Consider the following 23,691-nt stretch of genomic DNA (forward strand, 5'->3'; position numbering starts at 1 on the left):
TAGTTTACACTTCAATAAGCTCCAAATCCAAATATTTATACAGCACCACACTTTTATTGCCTATTTTTAGGTCTTCTGCTTACCAAAAAGTGTACTAGCTGGCTTCTGTAGCAGTATTGGAAGGGAGATCAGGGTGTGTGCTGGGGCACTCCCTACTTCTCAAATGATGACACTTGCTGATTCTTAGTGTTTGCATATGTAGAAAGTGGTAATTAGAAAACAAAATTGACAAGAAATTGCAAATGATCATAATTAGCAGTGAGGCTTATTTGCACATATACAAACACACTGGGGCAAATTCTTAGCTCCCCTAAATCAAAGCAGCCATGCCAGTTTAAACCAGATAATCTGGCCTACTATTTATGAGTTATTACAGTTTCATTTGGTAGCGGCCATGATATGCAAGGTGATTTCCAGCCCTGCAAGCAGGACTGTGCTTTCCTCAAAGAGCTCTGAGGGGACAGATGGACAGACAGACAAACGAGTGAGGGAGGGAGAACAACTAAAGGAGGTAGTATACTCAGAGACAGAACAGGAGACCGAGGATTAGGACTCCTGACTGCCAGCCTGCTATTGACATTAGACAAGTCACTCAACCTCCTTGGGCTTTTGCTTAGCCATCTGTAATATGAATGTAATACCTTTCACCAGACCTTTTGTCAGATTAATTAATGAATGTTTATAAAGTTTGTAGAACATTTTGAATGAAAGATACCAAATAAATAGGAAGGGGGAGAGAATTTTCTTGATGACAAAATATTACTCCGCTTAAAGACACATGATGAACTGGGCATTTTGCCTGAGTAAGGAATGAAGGCCAAATGCTCCTCAGAGAAGATCTGTTTGAGGAGTGGGGATGCATTTCTCTCCACACATGCTTCTGTCGTAAAACATAGTTCTTCAAGTGCTTGCTCATGTCCATTTCATATTAGGTGTGTGTGCTCACCACGTGTACCCGTGCCAGAAGTTTTTCCCTTAGCAGTATCTGTAGGGTACTGGCTCTGGCACTCTCTAGAGTGGTGCCCTCATGGCGTGGTATAAGGAGCGCCACCAGCACCACCCACCCTGAGTTCCTTCTTGCCGCCAGTGACAGTTCTGGAACTTCTGCTGCTTCAGCTAGCTTTCACTTAGTTCAATGTGCCTCACAAATGTTTCTTTGTAAAATAGTTGTATATAGTTTCGTAATTATCCTTAGTATTAGTTCTACTTAGTTGGTCCTGGACAGGACTCAGCCTAGGGATGTGTCATGCCCCGATCCCCAGGCTTTAAACCATATGATTGTTGTAAGCGGCCCACGCCCATCAGTGACCCACACGTTAGCTGTTTAAGGTGTCACATCTGTAAGTTGTTCAAACCCAGAACAAAAAAGCAGAGAGACATCCATTTCAGGGCACTCCTGATGGAGTCGGCGCTGACCCCAGCACCAGAGCAGAGGTCTGACTCAGCCCTGAGCACTGCAGTGTCGGTACGGAGCGCCCCGCCGCCGCCTGCCTCGGCCAGGAAACCCAAAGGGTCCGCAAAGGGAAGATCTCCCATTTCCCGTAAGGAAAAGGAAAGGGTCGGAGGAGAGCCAAGACCTGTGCTTGGTAGCTCGACACCTCCATCTGGGAGTTGGGCCCCAGATCATGTCAAGCCCCTCCTGTACTATGCCTGCCAGCCCGGACAGTGACGAGGGCCTCCATCAACTTGAAGTCCCATCAATGCCCAAGGCCCTGCAGGGAGATTCTATCGATGCCTGGCCCGCTTCGACTCCCAGTTCCACTCTAGATCCCGGTACAGGTCAAGCAGCATGAAGTATAGATTGCTGGTCTACTGATGCAGATCCATTAAAGATCCCTGGGGTCCCATGGGAGGGGCTAGTCCTGATTGGACAGGTCGGCGTTGAGGAACAGTGGCCAGCACTACGGTGAGGTCACTCCACAACCTCTGTTCCGCTTACGACTCTGGTGCTGATCAGGAGTCCCTGGTAGCAGGACAGGCCCCAGCACCAGAGGTACCGTTGACTTCTTCGGTACTGTAACTGACCCCAGGCGTCTGAGCCAATAGCCAGCAGCGTGTACCCCTGGAATCCATTGGGCTTCACCCAGCCTTCCCAGGCTGCCCGATTAGTGGTGGGAGCCTCAGAAAGGCCATCGGCTGCAGCATCCCGCCCTCCTCCAGAAGTGGAGGCCCCACAGGGAAAGACCCCCCAGGCTTATGAACACCTAGGGGAGCAGCCACATGGACTGTCAGGGGATGTGATGGATCCCTCAGTGCTGGATTCATCCTCATAATCGCCGGATGAAGCAATTACAGGTCCCCCACAGCCAGTTCCACAAGATGATGCCAAGCCTCACCAGGAGCTTTTGAAGAGGGTCGCCTCCAACCTGGTGCTTTAGGCAGAGGAGCTAGAGGAGCCATCTGACTCCCTGTTCAACCTCCTTTGGTCCACAGCACCTACTGGAGTGGCTTTACCCCTACACGAGGGAGTACTGAAAATAATTTATGCCCTATGGCAAACCACTTCCTCCCTGCTACCCATCTCAAAAAGGGCTGAGTGCAAATATTTTGTGCCAGCTAAAGGCCATGAGTATCTCTATAGTTACCCAGCCCCAAACTCCCTCATAGTTCAGGCCGTTAACCAGAGGGAGAGGGAGGGTCAACCTGGGGCTGCGCCCAAGAATAAAGACTCGAAGAGACTGGATCTGTTTGGGTGAAAAATCTATTAGTCTTCCAGCCTTCAGTTGAGAGTGGCCAACCACCAAGCCCTCCTTGGCTGCTATAACTACAATATATGGCAAGCCATGGCCAAGTTTGAGGTCTTGCTGTCCAAAGGGTCCAAGAAGGAATTCCAGGTGATCCTTGACGAGACCACTGCTGCAGCAAGAGCAGCCTCCAAGAAGCCTTAGACAGAGCAGACTCTGCAGCTTGCACCATGGCCTCGGCCATCTCCATGAGCTGGAAGGGACCCCGAAGGGTCACTGAGTCCAGTCCCCACCTTCACTAGCAGGACCAAGTACTGATTTTGCCACAGGTCCCTAAGTGGCCCCCTCAAGGACTGAACTCACAACCCTGGGTTTAGCAGGCCAATGCTCAAACCAGTGAGCTATCCCCATCTGTGGAACTTCTGCATCAGACATGAAATCCATCTGGAAGCTTGTCAAATCCCTGGTGTCAAGAACCTGCTAGCAGATCACCACAGCAGGGCCTTCTCCTCTCACCACGAGTGGTCGCTCCACCAAGAGGTAGCCTGAATGATCTTCCATAGGTAGGGAACCCCCAAAGTGGACCTGTTCACCACCAGGTTAAACATGAAATGCCACCGGTTTTGTTTGCGGCAAGGCCTGGGCAAGGATTCCCTTTCTGCTGCCTTCCTCCTGTTGTGGTCAGGAAACCTGATGTACGCATTCCCTCCAGTTCTTTTCATCAGCAGGTCCTTGCAAAGATCAAGAGAGGCAGGGCACAGGTTATCATGATCACCCCGATGTGGCCTTGCCAGCACTGTTTGGCACGCTCATGAACCTGACAGTGGCCCCTCCTTGGCCACTGCCCAACCGACCAGACCTGCAGTCACAGGCCCACACTTGGCTTCTGCACCCCAACCTCATGTCTCTCCACCTCTCATTGTGGATGCTGCGTGGCTGAATCCAGAGGAGCAGACCTGCTGTCCCTCACACTCTTCCGTACAGTCTATCTTAGACTATCTGCTTCATCTGAGTAACCAGGGCCTGGCACACTTTTCCATTAGAGTGCATCTTGCAGCCATCTCCACTTTTCAGCCACCGATCTAAGGACAGACTGTTTTCCCATGACATGACAGTCAGATTCTTGAGAGAGCTTGAGAGGCTCGTCCCACAGGTACGGACCCCTGTCCCGCAGTGGGATCTTAATTTGGTCCTCTCTAGGCTCAGTGGCCCACCCTTTTTCGCCGCTAGGTTCCTGCTCCCTTTCCCACCTGTCATGGAAGGTCGCATTCCTGGTGGCAGTGACATCAGCAAGACAGGTCTCTGAAATTAAAGCCTTAACCCCAGGACCTCCATACAAGGTCTTCTACAAAGATAAGGTTCAGCTGCGGCCATACCTGGCCTTCCTGCCAAAGGTGGTCTCCACCTTCCATATGAATCAGGACATCTTCCTCCCAGTGTTCTGTCCCAAACCTCACAAGATCAGTGAAGTGAGGTGTCTTCATGCCCTGGATGTCTGGAGGACCTTAGTTTTTTACTTAGAATGTACCAGGCCTTTCCGAAAATTGACTCAACTCTTCATCGCTACAGTGGATAGGATGAAGGGTCACCCAGTGTCCTTGCAGAGGATTTCCAATTGGATTACCTCATGCATAAGGACCTGCTACGACCTGACGGGGGTTCCGCTGCCACTGATTGTCAGAGCCTACTCGCAGGCATCTTCAGCGTCCTTCCTCGTGCATATCCCTATCCAGGACACCTGTAGAGCCTCAACGTGGTCCTCTGTCCACACATTTACCGCTCATTATGCCATCACTCAGTAGGCCAGGGATGACTCTGGATTCGGCAGAGCTGTATTGCAATCTACACATCCGGGAACTCCTACCCACCTCCAAGGGTACTGCTTTGGAGTCACCTAATATGGAATGGACATGAGCAAGCACTCAAAGAAGAAAAGACAGTTACCTTTTCCATAACTGCTGTTCTTCGAGATGTGTTGCTCATGTTCATTCCACAACCCGTCCTCCTTCCCCACTGTTGGAGTTTCCGGCAAGAAGGAACTGAAGGTGGGGGGGAGCCGGCAGGCGCCACTCCAGAAGGCACCAGAGCCTGTCCTCTATGGATACTGCTAAGGGAAAAACATCTGGCACCGGTACATGTGGTGAGCACGCACACCTATTATGGAATGGGAACGAGCAACACATCTTGAAGAACACCAGTTACAGAAAAGATAAGTCTTTTATTTGCCCAGGCCTGCTGGTGAGAAAAAGTAGGAGTACAGCTAAGCCTCCAAAGGGGCTGTCCAAATATGCAGCAAGGGAAGACCTGAAGTTTTTGGGTGGGAGTAGCTGGGTCTGACCCCTGGCACAGTCTGTGGTAGAAGCAGGGGAGGCAGCAGCTGGGAAGAAGGGCACTGCTGCAGGTTGCAGTGGAGAGCCAGGTGGGTGGTGTAGTGCAGGTCTGGAGCAGGAAAGGATGCCTTTCTTTAGCAGCTAATTTCCCACCCCATATGCTGCATACATAGAAATCCAACTAAAATATACCCCAGATCATTCTCTTATGCAATGGGAGAGATTCAGCAAGCTGGATGGTACGCTCCTTGAGGAGCTCAGTGTAAGGAGGAATGCAGCATACTGGCAGAGGATGCCTAGCAGCGGTATCACATTTCTTCCCTATGGCCATGCCCCCAGTGTTGCCTCTGCCTTGAGCAACATGGAGTCAGGACAGAGAGACCTGTATACGAGATGGAGTAGCAGCACTTCGCTGGCAGCACAGGATACCCCAGGGCTTGGTGTAGTCTCCACTCTGTTGAAATGATACTATCTAGTATAGGTATGGATGAATGACCAAAACCCATTGAAGGCAATAGTAGTGTTTCCAGTGAGTTCACTAGGCTTGGATCTGACCCAAAGGGAGACCTTTTATAAGTCTTCAGTAGTACGGTCCTAAAGCATGAGCAGTCAATGAGATCACTCCATTTATATCTTGCCTACAATTCTCTCATTTGCTAATGTATCTTAGAGACTTGTCTTTGTGATAATGAAACCACCATCACAGTTATACAGTAAAACTGTGCTTTGTTTTACACTAGTCAAAGGGTTGACAGCATTTGTCATCTTACATCAGCGTAATAACCCTCCCATATGGCTTATCAGCAAGGTTTGAACCCAGGACCTTCAGCACAGATCTCTACCACTTAAGGGAAAAAGAGCAAGTGGCTCACTGAATCACGATGCATAAGATGCGCTGAACAGTGGGTTACATGGAGTAGCATTATGATAAGGTTTATTGCTACTGCTGTGAAGGGTCAACATTCTATTCATATTCTAGTGCTAATACTTGCATAGCATTTTTCATTTGATCATCTTAAAGCTCTTTGCAGCAAACATTAAATAAATGATATATTTTCAATTTATAACCACCAATGCATAGAGGAGAGAATGCACTCCTATTGTATTAATTGTCCTCATGAATGAAAGCTTGCTTTCCTATTAAATAATTTGTTAGAGTTTGTGCTAAAACTTCTGAAGTTTCATACTGCATCAAACTCAGAAATTATTGCAGAGTGGATAGTTCTAGTCAGACATGCCATCAAAATAATATGGATTCATAGCATAAACTTAGCATCTGTGAAGACTCTCTATTGAAGGTAATGGGTTGAAATAATTTTAAAACCTGTAGATATTATGAAAATCAATAGATGTACAGGGTACTGGTATCTTTCTGTGTTATTTCAGGTTGTTTTTTATTACTTGAGCAGCAGCTAAATTTAACAAAACAAGTGATAAATAGAAATAAATATTTAACTTACTGTATCTAGAAATTATAGAAATGCAAAATTGACTTATGAAATATTAAAGTAATTTTAAGAGATTGCTGGGAGGAACAATAGCTGGAAAATTCACCACCATTAAAAGAAATTTAATACAGTTGTGGAAATAAAAGAGGCATGACTTTAGGGGTTTTGTTTTGTTTTGTTTTTCTTTAAATGGGCTCGGTGTAGAGATCATGCTTATCTGATTTTAGATTATCTTGAAGATGTGTGTCTAAGGTAGCGGAATATGAAATTGACTTAAAAGAAAAACATGTTGAATGAGAAAATTGATTAGGAATTTGTTGTCTAGAACATCTTCGGTAGCAAAGCACGAAACATTGTCTGCATTCATTCAAATAAAACTGGTTTGTGATAAATAGCAGAAGAAATCTGAGCGATTCATAAAACATACAAATACAAAACAGGAAGTATACAAAAGGATAAACAAATGGCAAAATAAGATAGAAAAAAGAGACAGAAAGCTACTGCAAGTGAAAAGATTCCAGTATAAAGAACCAAGTTAGTCATAAGGAGATTTTGTTAATCAATAAGAGTTTGATCTAAAACCTGGTGAATGACTCCCATTGACTTTCATGGACCCTTTCATCAGACCCTAAGGATATGTCTACACTGCAATTAAACATCCATGGCTGGCCCATCAGATGACTAGGGCTCGCAGGGCTCAGGCTGTGGGGCTGTTTAATTTCAGGGTAAAGATTTGGGCTCAGGCTGCAGAGCCCAGACTCTAGCCTGAGCCCAAATGTCTATGCTGCATTTAAATAACACTGGAGCCCAAGTCCTGTGAGCCTGGGTTGTGAGCTCAATCCTTGAGGGGACCATTTGAGGACAAAAAACAAAAACAAACCTGTCAGGGTCTATACTTGGTCCTGCTAGTAAGGCAGGGGACTCCACTCAATGACCTTTCAAGGTCCCTTCCAGTTCTATGAGATAGGTATATCTTCATATTTTATTTTAGCCTTTTGTAACTGTTGTTCTTCAAGATGTGTTGCTCATGTCCATTCCATGGACCCACCCTCCTACTCTGTTGGAGTTATCAGCAAGAAGGAACTGAGAGAGTGCTGAGCCAGCAGGACCCAGCACATACACGAACAGCTCCAGAGGGCACTGGAGCTGGACCTTCGGCGATTGCTAAGGGAAAAATCTCTGGGAACTGGGCACGTGGTGCACACACACCTAGTCTGGAATGAACATAAGCAACACATCTCAAAGAACAACAGTTACAAAAGGTTAGTAACTGTTTTGGGGGGTTATTTTGCGTGAACCATTTAGCCAAAATGTCAGAGAAGCGGAGACAAAAGAGGCTGACTTCAGGGCGAGCACCTGCTCTGTATGGTCTCAAGAGGTTGTGATGTTGCATCCCATAATGCTTTCTAGAAATATGCTTATGAATGTAAATATGGCATAACTGGAATATGTTTTCTGCTACATATGCCATGTAACGTATCTTTGCAAAGGTTATGATCTACTGAATATATTCATCCTATTTGTAGGCATGTGTCATTTTTGTATTCGAAGTTATGAATATTGTCTGTGTACTTGTTTGATTTTAAGTAGCCTCAGTGAAGCATTTGGTCAGCTTCTTAAGAAAAGACTATTCTCAGTAAGTGCCCAATCAAGAAACACTTAATCCGACAATAGACTTTGATAGACTCCAATGCACCTCTGAGCTTTCCTGGGAACATTCCTGTGAAGAACTAAGTCATGCATGGACATGTGACTTGCCCAGGTGACTCAAACTCCATCTTGTGGAGGGGATTCTGCACAGGGGGAGGGAGCGGTTTCCACCCACAAGAGAGAGTCTATTTAAGCCCCTGGAACCCCTCCATTTTGTCTTCAGCTGGCTCAAGAGGTAGCCTCTCCACCTCCAAAGGATACCTGAAAGAAACTGGAAGAAAGGACAGTAACCACAGAGGTGTGAGTGATTACTGGACCCAGACTAGAAGGAGGCTAGTCTGTAAAAGAAACTTACTGGAACATCTGAGGGTGAGATTTCATCTGTAATCACTTTCTTACTGTATTAGGCTTAGACTTGCGTGTTTTATTTTGCTTGGTAATTCACTTTGTTCTGTCTGTTATTACTTGGAGCCACTTAAATCCTCCTTTTTGTATTTAATAAAATCACTTTTTACTTATTAATTAACCCAGAGTATGTATTAATACCTTAGGGGGCAAACAGCTGTGCCTCTCTCTCTATCAGGGTTACAGAGGGTGAACAATTTATGAGTTTACCCTGTGTAAGCTTTATACAGGGTAAAATGGATTTATTTGGGGTTTGGACCCTATGGGAACTGGCTGTGGGAGACAGGAGCACTTCTTAAGTTGTTTTGAGTTAAGCCTGGAGCTTTGGGGGGACATGGTTCAAACCTGGATCTGTGTTTGTAACAGGCTAGCATGTCTGGCACAACCAGACAGGGTTCTGAAGTCCCAAGCTGCCAGGGAAAACAGGCTTAGAGGTAGTCTCAGCACATCAGGTGGCAGTTCCCAAGAGGGTTTCTGTGATCTAACCCATCCCCTTGTCTTTTGTACCACGCTTGAGAGTGTTGCTTCCAAAGCAGGCAAATAGGACTCAATGAGATTTGATATCTACATAGGAAAATGCTCAAGACTGACACAAATTAATAATACTTTGTGCCTATATTCTGTCACAACACGTAGTTATTCAGAAGGTATTGGAGAGCTGAGGCTAATATCTAATTCCTGGAGTTGTGGAACATGGGTGCAAGGAGGGATTGAGATTATTTGAGTAGGACTGCTGCACAGCAAAAGGGAGCTGAGAATGGAGCCATTTCAAACTAGAAAAAGTAACTAGCAGGGCACTAGAGGTGTTAGTGATGTATTTTCCATTCTTTATTGTTTATGGATGTGATTTTGATATGGCATATAGGTTTTCTGTGTTTTCATTTGCTAAATTGGGTTGGGCAACATATAAAGAGCAGAGTAGTCAGTGAAATGTAGAAAGATTTAGATCAGCAGGATCCTACAAAGCTTGTAGATGCCTTTCTGCGGAGCGCTAGCTGCTACCACTCTGATTTTATGTTAATTTTCTAGTGAATAATTTAAAAAGACCTGTTTATTTTTTAATAAAAAGGAAAGATATAAATTGTCTGAGTGTTCATAATGTTACTTACAGCTGCTATTGAGCAGATGTTGGGGCTTCTTAGTGGCATTTTAGACCAAAATAAGTTATAGAAATAAACAACAAACTTCCTTTTACTACCATTGTTTTCAGACTACTCCTCTGCCAAAATTTACAAGAAATGTATTTTTAAACCACCTTATAAATATTTACCTTTCATGTGCTACTTTTTTCAGCACTTACATTTTAGTGATTATAAACTATTTTAATAAAGTTGTTAAATAAGTTGCCAAATCTAGTTCTTATTGAAATCAATGGGATTTTCCCCCTTGACTTTATTGATAGCCTCGGGGATGTGGATTTCGGGGAAGGCTAGCCCTTTAGTTATTGCAAATACATCTGATAGTCACATTTAAACACTCTGTTGTAAACACACACCTGGGGCAGCTGACAGTATGCTGTTTCATCTTGCATGTTTTAACTCTGCATAGTGTGATCTTAGCAGGTTGATGGAATATTGCCTCCCATTACTAGCTGGCATTCTGTTTAATGTAAGTATTTTAGTTGCAGTAAGTTAAAAATGTAGCCAGCCTAATAGGTGCAAAAGTATTAATATTTTGCACTTAGAGCCTTATTCAACCCTTGTTAGCCACCTAATTTAGATGGGAGATTCTGAGCACGCATAGCTTCTATTGACTTAAGTAGGTGTTGCAAGTGCTCAGAACCTCTGAAACTCAGACCGCTTACTTGGGTGCATACGTCTGTATTTAAGTGCTTAACTTCAGGCACTTAAGTTTGAAAATTTTAGCCAAAGTGTACGTTTAAAGATGACATAGCAAGTCAGTGGCTGATCTAGGAATGAAACCCAGGAATCCTGATCTTTAGTTCATGCTCTAAACAGTGAAGAAAGTTAACTTAATTAAAAGCAACTGTTGTTCAAAAATGTACAGATCATGGTTAAACTCCTCTTTTATTGTTCATTTTTGTATAAATATTCATATGTTAGGTTATACATGAAGACATGAAACATAGTAGTGGGTTTTATGATCCTATTTCAACACTAGATGATATAGATCACTCAAGACAATAATAAACCTAAGCTGTGAAAAATTGTTCTTATGTCTGGAACAATACATCAGCTTAAATATTAGCAGATGGTGACAGAGTTAAAGAATACACTCAGCTCAAAAGATCAGAGCCAGATTTTTCAAGCCTCTATTTCTCTGGGCTACTATGCTGATTGGTTGTGTTTTTTATATAGTGTCTGCTAATATATACACTGCACAAATTTTTGCAGTATCACTGTGTACCTTGGAATCACATGAGTATCCTACGGACAAAATAGCCACGTCAGGGAGCCGATCATGCTCTTCTGCACAAGGTCTTCTGTGTTGTTATAACTGCAGAAGATCTACCTACTGACAAGTCTGTATGTTGGGAAACTTGGAGTGGAGACCAATATTTTACTTGGCCACTTTTCCTGTGTATGCAACTATGGAAGAGGGAGCCCGAAAGTGACCAGTATTGTCAAAGGCAGTACCTTATTTTTTTTTTTTCCCCCACACAAGACTGCCATCTTTAGTTGATTTAAAAAAAAAAAAAAAAAAAAGACATTATACATACAGGCTCTTTGAAGGTTGACATTTAATAACTCCTTACCAAATGCCTGGCAGGATTTACACATCTAATACAAAGAAGGTTTCATGTTCAGTTCCTCCCATCTGCTGTATTTGGAATTAAATGCCAGAACTCAAAATGATTTTTATTAATATATAAAATATTTTAAAAAGTAAGATCTACATTTAAAAATAAAAATGTAGGTTTATAAAGTAGGGTAATATGCAAAGCAAGTGTGAATATTTATTCTTTTTAGAACGTCTTTTACAAAAAAAACCAGCTGTTTAAATCAGACTACTAATTTTGTAATGGGAGGTGTTGATTTGGAAGCCAGAACTTGGTTTTTAGCCTGTTACCAGATCAGGAATGGACACTGCTGACTAGTAGACCCAGAGAATCAAACCCCCAAGATAGTGTTTAGCCAGTCCCTGGATTATAGCCACTTCTGACAGATACCTGCAAAAGTATGGCTTTTTTGTTTGGTTTTTTTTTAGCGCTGTGGTTAAATTCAGTCAGACTACAAGTATTTCCAAACTGGGTGTTGATAAAGCATCCATGTGGAATAAAAATACGCAATTTGACAGTAGCTAAGGCCATGTGTAGCTGACTTTTCAAATGCATAAGGGAGCCAAATCTCTCCTGTAGGGAAGTTAATTTACGGAGAATTTTATTCATTGAATTGCCAGTCCTGCAAACCTTACTAATGAGAGTAGTGCCTACTCAGTCATAAGGAAGAGTTGCAGATCAGGCCCCAGCATTCTAGGGTAAATTCATGTCTGCTAACATGCAGCAAGAGGGGGCATACATTCATTTAAAAAATTGACCCAAATGTTTTCCTCATCTCCATTGCCAGACCTTTAAGATTTGTAAAGGATCTCCCTTCTATGCTTCATCTTCCCTTTTATATTCCCCCATCTAAGAATTCTGTCACAAGGCCTAGAAGATATCTTAGCTTCAAACTGAGGATGGCTGTGGCCAGAGATACACGGTGTTGGAAGTGCAACTGCAGTGGATGACAGCTAGGGCCCAGGAGAAAGGCAGCCAAATTAGTCGGGCCTTATGATTGGCACCATAACTGTCATGATGCTACCTCCATAGTCTCCTTCACTGAGCAGAAGCTGACTACAGGAGAGACTCTGTCTTCTAAGTTTTCAGGCATGGCATATAACCTCCACACATGGAAGTCCCCTTCCCTTCACCCCCTGCCCCAATCAATTCTCTCGCTCTCTGAATTAGAGAGCAGGGGCAGCATCTTAAAGTACTTTTATCATAAAATATTGAAAAAATATTCAAGATGATATTGAAGTATCATGATCTTGGTTGTGTTATACATGGCTTTTAAAAGTTATGTTTAGAATTCATAGCACTTTCTAATCCTGAAGTAGACTAATTTTCTAGCTTGTTTTGTTCTGTACAATGTATTTCTAAATCCATTTTAAGCAGCTATTTCTTCAATTTGAGTAATTTTCTCACAAGTTAATAGACAATGCTCAAGCATACCTGACTTTTAGTGTTAGCGAGTTTGGAACAAATATATTATTGGCATTAGAAAGCACAAAATTAAACCCAGTTGCTCAAATCATATGTAGCATATTATGCTATATACTGCTATTCTTCTAAACTATTTGTACATATCTATTACTTTCTTCCAAATTATAGTGTTACTTGTGGCAGAGCATAGGTTGCTATAGTTACAAATGTTAGTGCCCTAAAACGGGTGTAATAGAGGTTGTGCTGGACAATATCTTGTGCTACTAAACAATTTTGATCTAAAACTTAGACAGTCAATAAATAATATGTAGAGTAGATATATTGTACAATTGTTTTATTGTCTAGATATTTAGTTTAGATTACCCACAGTGACACAGTGCAATTCACTTCAAGTAAAGATAGATTTTCAAACCAGTGCACCTAATTGTATGTTTAAAATGGGATATCGCGTGTACTAGAATACTCAGAATTGGACACACCAGGGTATTTTCAAACATGATGAAAATTGGCACATACTATGTCTCAATTATTTATGCTGCCCTGCTCAATAACAGAGCCAATTACGAATAGTAATCACACAATTATTAGGTAAAGAAACATAATATAGGCAAGCTTCCATTCTTGTTGGATAAGCTAAGGGAGTGTTTTCTAATGATTTCAGTAGGAGTGAGTGTGGCCTCATGGGCTCTCATGGGCTCTCTTCCTGATCTCTACCTCTGTCTTACTGTGTGGCCTTACACAAGTCACTTTTCCCCTCTCAGTTTTTCCATCTCAAAAATGGGGATAATACAACACAGGGATGTTTTGAATCTATATATAGATAAAGTGCTCTGAAACCCATGAATGAAATGCAAGTTTTACATTAGAAAAATGAAAACCTCAGCTAGGAAAAAATGAAATTTCCATTATTCATGACTGTATTTATAAAGTCTGTATTTTACCTCCAACTATGCCTGGTGAAGTTTGGATTGGAAGAACCCCTCTCAAAAATATTCAACACACAGGGCAAACTGGTGAATAAGAAAAGCTGATGTAGCTCGCTCTTTTGGATTGCTAAGAAGAACACATATAAAATGAACATGCAAGAAACACAATACTAATGAACTGGTCCTATCCTATGGAGAACTGCAGTAGACACTATAATTGTGCAGTAGCTAACCATGAATGATTCTAATGCAATCATTCTCACCAGGCATCATCTACGGGTGCAGCATCCTGCTCTGACCAGAGTTATTGTCTTGAGAGGCTTTTGCATGAGGAAGGATTTCACGATTTGTGTAAGGCCCACAAGTGTCCCTAATCTTAATTACTGGTGATAATATGCAAGAAGGGAAGAACTCATTTTGACTCTTGAAGCCCAAGCAGAGGTGGCAGGACTAGCAATTAGAAAGGTCAGCCTTTTATTTATAACCAGAGCAAATATGATATGGGCTTACTGAGAGACAGGGAGCGTGGAGCGCTCTGATGTACTTTTTACAGCCACTTTTCAGAGCAGAAATGCACTATGCCGTATTTGACAATGTAAATGACTTTACTGTAAACTGATAGAGAAATTTTCTAAAATAGTAACTTAGAAGTAGACACATAAATACTTAACTAGTCTGATTTTCAAAGAGCTGAGCACCTAGCAGCTCCCACAGTCAAACCATTTATTTAGATGCTTAAGTATGGACTTAGGATCTTAACTTTAGGCACATTTTTAAACAATCCTGTCCATAAAATGTTTCCATTGTTGACAATATGTATTAATTACTCTTCAACATGTGGTACAATCATTGTGTGCCTGTGTTAAGTCAGCTTGGCCTCCAGTCATTTTATATATGATCTAGAGATCTTGTAGGGACTTACATTTACCCCATATTGCCACATGGTGTTGTAACTGGAGTACAATAACAAAGAAATCTTCACGAGTGCTTTACTAGTAGTTATAGAGAATTGCAGTAAAATTGCCTATTATTTTAAAGTGCCAGCCACATCTTTGTTCTTTATTAAGACTAAGCAACTACAAGCAGTGTGCAGTTATCAGGAGATAATCATGCCCGCAAGACATTTGAGGAGCTTTGCAATCCAAAGGTGATTACTCCATGATTGCTACACTGCTTATTATTTCTTATTGCTTAATTATAGAACCATAATATTGTTCCTGAAAACTGTAATCTAAACAACATTCGACAGTGTTAATCAGCTGCTCAATTACATTTACACATATAAGCACTGGTGAGCTGGAGCCGGTTTGCACCGGTTCGCGCGAACTGGTTGTTAAATTTAGAAGCTGGTTTAGCACCAGTTGTTAAAGGGGTGGGCAAACTCTGGCCTGCGGTCCATCCCGGTTGGCCTGCCTGAGCTCCTGGCTAGGGAGGCTCCCCCACCTTCCCCCCTCTTGCAGGGGCTCAGCATGCCACGCTGCTGGTGCCAGCACTCTGGACTACTCCTGAGCAGCTCCTGCCGCTTTGAGCGGCAAGGTAAGGGGGTGGGGCTGTAAGCTTCAGCGGGCTGCATGACATCCATACACGCTGCCCTGAGCAGCGTGGTAAGGGGGCTGGGCTAAGGCTCGGAGGAGGGATTCGATAAGGGAAGGGAGCGGTTGGAGGGGGCGGAGGTTCGGGGGGGCTGTTAGGGGACGGGAAACAGGGGGGTAGGGTAGGCCTGGGAGTTCCGGGGGTCTGTCGGGGTGGTGGTGGATGGGTTCGGGGCAGTCAGGGGACAGGGCAGCGGTGGCACTTTGGCAGCAGGTCGTTCACTTGCTCCAGGTCTTCGGCAGCACTGAAGGACCCACCGCCAAAGTGCTGCTGAAGACCCAGTAGGGCCCTAACATTCTGGCAGCTCATCACTGGGTATAAGGGATCTTTGCTATGCAAAGTGAATTGGGGAAGTATGGAAGGATGGTCCAGTGGTTAGGCCACTAAGCTGATACCTGGGTGTCTTGGTGTTCAATTCCCTGTTCTGCCATAGATTGGCTATTTGGCCTTAGGCAAGTGAGTTAGACTCTCTGTTCAGTACCCATCTCTACAATGGGGATAATAGCACTGCCCTACCTCATGGAAGTACTGTGAGAATAAGTTATTACAGTAATAGGGCCATACAAGTACCTAAGATAGACAGTGTAGCTGTCTCTACCTCTGGTAGGGCTCATCCTCATGTCTAGATGCCGCTAAACCATCCTTACTAGATATTGCATCTATTTCTGTCTCACAAAGCTTTTCTTCTGAAAAGTACACTTTTTTGCTTTTGAAATGCACAAGATTGTACTAAATAGCAGTATCTCCCTGTCACAGGGTCCACTCACCACTGGTAGCACCTCCTGTTGGTCATCCGAGAGATAAGCTCTAGCCAGGCATTGTGTCCTCCTCCGGTGGTGTCTCTCTCACCGTCCTCTCCTCCTGTGGCCCCTCTCGCTCCAGAAACGGCAGCCTCCTTCTCATGGCTCAGCCCTCTGTCTAGGTCATTACCTCTGTTCCCCCCCTTCTGGGGTCCCACAGTCTTCCTTCAGTCTTCCCTTGTCTGTTGACAGCTTCCTGGCTTTATAGGCCCTGTCTGTTCCTGCCCAGCTGAACTTGTTTTCAGTTCCCTGCTCCTTGACTCACCTTCCAGATGTAGCCTGTGGAGTTAGTTGTCCTGCCTGGCCTTCTTAACCCCTTCCAGTCTTGTGTGGGGCAGACATCCCATCACACTTCCCTTACATCCCAAAATAAATAATTAAATCCTGAAGAAAGAGATCCTTACAGGGCTATCTCTCTCTTGTAACCACAGCGTTGCAAATTATTCCATTCTAATAACAGATGTTTGAACCCTTTTGTCAATCTTTTTTTTAAAAAACATATAGGTTCCTAAGTCCACACTGAGGTACCTAAATACATGGCCTGATCTAGCAGCTCCCAGTGTAGCCAATGGGATTTTCAGAAATGCTGGGTACTCAGTGTTTTGTAAATTAGGACACTTAGTTAGCACCATAGTCCCTTGTTCTGTATAATTAGGGCCCTACCAGATTCAAGGCCATGAAAAATGTGTCACAGACCATGAAATCTGGTCTTTTGTGTACTTCACCCTATACTATACAGATTTCACAGGGAGGACCAGTGTTTCTCAAACTGGTGGTCCCGACCTAAATGTGGTTGTGAGAGGGTTGCAAGTTCACTGTAGGAGGGTCGTGGTATTGCCACTCTTACTTCTGCGCTGCCTTCAGAGCTGGGTGGCCAGAAAGTGGCGGCTGCTGGCCAGGCATCCAGCTCTGAAGGCAGCGCCCCACCAGCAGCAATGAAGAAGTAAGGGTGGCAATATCATGCCATGCCATCCTTACTTCTGCACTGCTGCTGGCAGTTGCATTGTCTTCAGAGCTGGGCTCCCGGCCAGCAGCCACCGCTCTTGGCCACCCAGCTCTGAAGGTAGCGCTGCCAGCAGCAGCAGCGCAGAAGTAGGGGTGACAGTACCGTGACTCCTCTACAATAACCTTGCAATCCCCCCACAACCCTGTTTTGGATCAGGACCTCTGCAATTACAACACCATGAAATTTCAGATTTAAATACGTGAAATAATGAAATTTACAATTTTTAAAATCCTGTGACAGAAATTGACCAAAATGGACCATGAATTTGGTAGGGCCCTATGTATAATATAGCATGCAGGCATACTACTGAGAGTGCACAAAACTCCATTGAAGTCAATGACTGGGATTTTCAAAGCTAGCTAAAGATTTTGGGCACACAAATCCCACTGAAATGCAATGGGAATTGGGTGCCTAATTCCCTTCAAGCTCCACTGGAAAACCTAAACAAAATGGCTCTGCATTGGCACAGCCTTCCACCTGTGCTCTGCATGATCTGGAATCAGGGCCTATATAGGGACCTAAGGACCAGATCCTCAAAGATATTTAGGTGCCTAACGACTTAGGCACCTACATACGTTTGAGGATCTGGACCTAGAAGCCTAATTTTAGACACCCGTTTTTGAAGATCTTAGTCTTAGTGTTTCATTGAGTCACTTTCTAATTCACAAGCTATTTAGAAATGTATTTGAAAACTTGCCTTTGTGTATGTGTATTCATAAAAGGGAGGCTAGATGATGGTTATAGGTTCAAAATGATCTGAATCACTTGATCAAACTCTTGCTGAATTTTTGTCAGTAGCATGTTTTTTGTTTTGTTTTTTGTTTTTTACAAGTATAGAAAACATGGAGCTGGTGAATAATGTCACCAGAAACTCCAATTACAAGGTTGGCATGAATTCCACTTAATGGCATGCTCCTTAAAGCAGTGGTCGATTTTTAAATCCCTTTTTTTCATAAGTGAAATATAAAATGTTAATAATACCTTACCCTGTAGTGCTCTCTGGTAGCATACATCTTCTGGGTTCTGCAAGATTCTTTATGGAATCCTGCTAGCAAGCTCTTGTATCATAAATAGAATTTGTTCATGAAATAAAAATGTATTGTTTTCATTGTTAGGAGGTGATGCTAAATTGGCTGTATGTTTGTCTAATGATCACATCCAAAAGCTGATTATTCTGATAATAGCCTTAAGATATTATTTAAAAATAAATAAATAAATGCATTACTTTTCTACAAATAATAGTTTTTAATCTCTTCTTGTTTCTATGAAGTCAATGAAATTTTCAAAATTGAATAATAATTTGATCCGTTAATCTTTTGAAGCTAGTAATTTTATTTTCCCCTCTTTGCAGCCTCTGAGGCTCGCAAATGAATAGAGCTTCATTACTGGAGTCTGCATTTAATAACCATTATCCATTATCTTGTAATTAAGACTCCCTGTAACGAATCATGAGGACAATGCAAAAATACATAGTACATTTCTTTAATGAACTGGAAAATGTTCATCTTGTTCTATTTAGTAATGAGTTGCTGAATAGTCGTTAAATCCACTGGAGAATGGAGCTAGATGGATTTTGAAGACTATCTTGAGTTTGTGGTTAATCTATTAGAATTAAAATTTCATCTTCTATTTTTATCAACAGCTGATTAGAAGTCATTCTGTTTGACCAAATTGATTAGAAGACCATGTACAAGGGCAGCTGTTGTTTAATGAAAGTTTTTAATGAAACTGTACCATAGAGACTTGTAATTATAAGACTTATAAAAGCTTTGACTTACCTTGTACTGTGGTGGGGAGAGGAAGTATTGTAATGAAGGACTTAAATTCTGCACTTAAAAGAAAAACTGAAAAAATATAATTTGATAGTGTTAAAGTTTCATTTCCATTTAAAAAAAAAATGTGACCATCAGGTGTATACAGTGGGCTCAATCCTGCTCCCTTTTAAATCAGAAGAAAAACTCTGATTTCAATGGGAGTGGCCCCAAAGCACATAACTTGTTTAGTGTTTGGGTGACCTTAACTCTTTGTTTGCAGTGTTGTTGTAGCGATGTTGTTCCCAGGATACTAGAGAGACAAGAAGGATTAGGTAAGAACAGAAGTTGGTCCAATAAAAGAGATTACCTTTTCCACCTTAATTTTTTGCAAAGTTCAGTCAATTGTTAATTGCCCTTTACTTTAAATTGCATGCCCGTGGTGTTAAGACGAGTTTCTGTGTTGCCCCATCTGGTCAAAATGTGATCTTCATCAGATGACACAGCTTACACAGCAATTGGTCTGTTCAGTACTTGAATGGGAAACTTACAGGGAAACCCATGGTGTTGTGAGATGTGGTGTGATTCAAGAGATGGCCTCCTTTGCTTTCCTCTCGTAGTGAAACTGCTCCAGATTACTGCTAGAAGGCATTGTGCTGCTGAAGATGCCACTGTTCAGATGAGATATAAAACAAACCCTGAGCTAAATTTGATGTCGAGGTGTAAGCAGATGTAATTTGATTTAAATGGGAGCGGCAGGCTTACCCTGTGGTTGAAATGGTCTCCCGGACTACTTTTGCTAGTTAAAGAGTCTGCAGTTTCCAGGGCTCCAGCCTGCTGCACTGAAGTCAATGGGAATGATGTTATTGAACTGTATGGGAACAGCATCAGACACTTGGCTATGTTCACATCCCTCCCCCTCCAAAAAAAAGTAGTATTTTGCAAACTGAGTACTGTGTTGCAGGATTCACTTAAGACAACACTGAAATGCAGCCAGGTACAACCAACACTTCACAAGAGCTCAGGCCACAAAGTGAAGAATAACATTGTATTCAAATGAAAATGCAGAGTGAAATAAGCCAGGAACCAAGGCTAACTGCCCACTTCTTTGGAATGTTTCTCTAATGCCTACATATATTACTGACCATGCATTTAAATGTCGTATATCATAACATTAGCTGATTGGCACATGAGCGAGGACAGATTGTGTTCTGATAGCTAGAGACAGGAACTAATCATAGAAATGCCTAGGTTCTCTCCCCTGGTTGTTCTGAATTGCTCTGAAACTTTGAACAGGACTCTTAACCTCACAGTGGTTGAGGTTCCCCAGCTGTAAAATAAGGATAATTCTTACATTACAGGGATGATGTACGGCTTAATAATGATTGTAAAATATGAAAGGAGCTATATATACATGCAAAGAATTACTGTTATTACAAAACTACCATGGAGTTTTCTGTTCCTTTTAAGGTTCTGATTTTATTAAGACCTCTACAGGAAAAGAAGCAGTTAATGCCACCCTTCCAGTAGGCATAGTCATGATGCGAGCCATTAGAGATTTCTACTGGAAAACTGGCAACAAGGTAATTCTTACTTTCGGAATCTTTTGTGTAAATGAAAACAGTGTCATTGAGAAGTTGAGGTAAAACCTGAATATTTTCAAAATACAGAACATATGATTGGTTGGTTGGTTGATTGATTGATTGATTGATTGATTAACATATATCTTAGCTTTCATATAGGTGAAAGCTGGAACTCAACTTTCCTTATAGCTGCCTCTTTCTAATTGGTTATAAAAATGTTCCTCTTTGGCTGAAACATCCCATGTTAAGTCTCAGTTAAAGAGTAATTTTTACCCCCTGGGAAAATTTGTGCAGCATCCATTCGGTCCCCATTGCATATATATAGTGTTTTGGTTTACTACTTAGGCTGTTTAAATGTAAATTTTAATAAACAGTGGGACAGATCCTCAGCTGATGGAAATTGGCCAAGATCCATTGAAGTTTATGGAGCAACTCAAATTTACATCAGTTGAGATTTGACCCAATATATGCAATACTTGTAAGTAAAATGTTGTATCTTCTGACTTGATTAATTTATAGTTTCACCCAAGTACAAATTCTACTGCTTTCTTCTTGGCCACGTAGGGCGGGGTGGACAAACTATGGCCCGGGGGCCACACCCGGCCCTTCAAACATTTTAATCTGGCCCTTGAGCTTCTGCTGGGGAGCAGGGTCCAGGGCTTGCCTTGCTCCGGTTCTTCAGACGGGGCTTGCCCCTCTCTGTGCGTGCCATGGCCCCGTGGGACTCCCGGAAGCAGCGGCATGTCCCCCATCCAGCTCCTATGCTTAGGGACCGCCAAGGTTCTCCACACGCTGCTCCTGCCCCAAGTGCTGCCCCACAGCTCCCATTGACTGGGAACCACGGCCAATGGGAGCTGCAGGGGCAGCGTCTGTGGACGAGGCAGCACACTGAGACACCTGGCTGTGCCTTCATGTAGGAGCCAGAGCGGGGGATATGCTGCTGCTTCCGGGAGCTGCTTCAGGTAAGCGCCACCTGGAGCCCTAGCCCCCTCTCGTGCCCCAACCCCCAACATGGTACGTTCTAACAACACACCTTTTATCCTAGTCTGGATGAGACCTATGTGACGCCATTGACTATTTCCCTGCGTGTGTGTGTGTGTGTGTGTGTGTGTGTGTGTGTGTGTGTGTGTGTGTGTGTGTGTGTGTGTGTTGAGGAGAGGAGAGAGAGAATTAGATGTAAACTGACTTTATATCCTTCTATTAACTGAAGACAATTTTATCAGTGACAAGAGATCTCTAAATGGTTCTTTTAAAAAACTAATTCTGCTGCTGTACAGAAGCTTTCTAGCAAGGTGTGAGCCAGCAAAAACAGGTTAATACAGAAATTAAACTTTTTCAAGGAAAGGAACAGGTTGCAGAGTAACATTTATTGAATGATAAGCTGTGGTAGTGATATGAAAAGCGTGCAGTATAATGGGAAATAATCTTTTCCTGTCATTATTGAAGGACACACACAAATTGGTTTTTCTGTTGGGAAACCCCCAATCCAGAAAAACATATTACTTTTAATAATATAAGGTGAAGAGAAAATTCTCGAGGAGATGAACTTATTAAACAAAATAATGAAATGCTGTGAAACAGCAGGGAAAAGGCAGCTAGACTTTATGCAGCTCTTGAATTAAATATCTTTTTTTTTCTTTTTTTGCATTTTTATGGCAGTCAGATGTACTCTTTGGAAAGCTGGGAAATGAAGGCGAGGATAGGCCAGTCTTTGCCAGCTCTTTGCAAAAATAAAAACTTTTTTAGAATACTCATGTTGAACAAGAAAAATTGTGCAAGTGTTATTTTTAATTTCTCTCTCCTCACCCTTTTTTAAAGAAAACATGAAGTTTACTTGTTTCAGCCACAGATTATCTCAAAGAGCTTTGACACTGGTAGGAAGAATCTAATGAGATTTTCATTAGTTTTCCCTTTGTGAAAGAAAAACAGACACCCTATACCCTTTGCTTTAATTCTTTGCATTACAGATGTTTTTCCAGTTGCTGTGGTTTGAATTATTTTTGGAAAACTAGAGCTATTACATTTTCTCTTTCTCTCACTTGTTCTCTCTCTCTCTCTCTGCATTTCAGATTCAGTTGTTTTTCTTGTTTTATCTTTTAGAAATAGTGTTGTTAGAATGCTTCAGTGTGAGAGAAATATACTTCTTCTACAAGTTTGTTTTGCTAAATTACTATAATCTTTACTAAATACGTAGTTCAATTATTTTTTTTTTTAAATTCCAGTAAATTTTCTTACGGATCTCACTGTATCCTCTAGAAAATAGGATTCGTGCTTTCCAGGCTATATAACTGCTTCAAATATTTAGCAGATTGATAATCCTCTCAGGGAGTGAGGGCGTAAGGAGAAAGCAGAATAAAAGGGAAGAAATGGAACAGGGAAGATCTCAGGGCTCTGAGGAGAATCTTTCTGGAGTGGAGGGAATTGTGAAAGCACCACTATATACTACACTGCAGACTATCCAGACTGTTCCTGCATTACATTAAATACCATCAAGCCTGCTTCTTATTCTCTTTGCTTTTCAAGCTTCAGGGCATATGTATAGACCACTGCTGAAGGCAGGATAATGAACTTGATGGATAATTGGTCCATTCTAGTGTAAGAACTCTTAGGCTCTTAAGAGTGGACGGATTCTGCAATCCCAAAAGTGTATTGCTATGCAGCCGACATAGGACCCAGAGGCCTGTGTTCTCTTAACACAGCATGCATTGTTTAACTTCAAATCTACATTGTTTCATATATTGTGGGCCCTACATTTCAGTTCTGATAAAAAACACATTCTGTGGATGTTCCCTGGAATGACATTATTTGCCAAATTAACAAACAAACAAAACTTCATTTGTCTAGCAGGGACAGACCCAACTTGGTGCATCCCTCTAGAAAGATTTATTATATCCAGGAAATTAACTGTATATTAATTGTAGTGTACTAAATATAGCTTAAAAGTACAGACTGGTAGCATATACAGTAATTATCATGCATGCACTTTCAGTAAAATATAGAAGCTCTCAGTTGTTGACAGATAACTCCCATTGCATACAGACCTCTTCACTTCTGCATCTTTGAGGAGATGTTTGTGTGCGTGTTTATTATTAGACATTTAGAACTAGATGGTGACTGTAACTGTGCCTGTGCAAAGGAATAAGAATCATCCTTTATACTCCTACATCAGCTACCCAGAACTTGGGAACAGGCATGTAAGAGTTGGAGACACTACCATTCCTCTCTCTCTTTCTCCAGAGCATGTGAGTGGGAGGTGGAGGGCTGGCTGGAAATGCACAGTCTTGCCTCTACCCCAGTCTCTCATTGGGGTTCCAGAAGCAAGGAGGAAGCAGAGAGGGAATTGTACCTTT

At 42.4% G+C, this 23,691-nt stretch overlaps 1 protein-coding gene across 2 annotated transcripts in view; it reads left to right on the forward strand.

Annotated features, from left to right (window-relative positions):
• The window catches only part of DERA (deoxyribose-phosphate aldolase), a 90,340-nt gene that overhangs the window by 61,853 nt on the left and 4,796 nt on the right, over nucleotides 1-23,691 (forward strand). For both annotated transcript variants that reach the window (XM_032796027.2, XM_032796028.2), the window contains one exon: nucleotides 20,229-20,341. In XM_032796027.2, the coding sequence (XP_032651918.1) occupies nucleotides 20,229-20,341 (113 nt within the window). The remainder of the gene's footprint in view (nucleotides 1-20,228; nucleotides 20,342-23,691) is intronic.

This window comes from Chelonoidis abingdonii, chromosome 1 (assembly GCF_003597395.2).
Source record: "Chelonoidis abingdonii isolate Lonesome George chromosome 1, CheloAbing_2.0, whole genome shotgun sequence".
NCBI lineage: Eukaryota > Metazoa > Chordata > Testudines > Testudinidae > Chelonoidis > Chelonoidis abingdonii.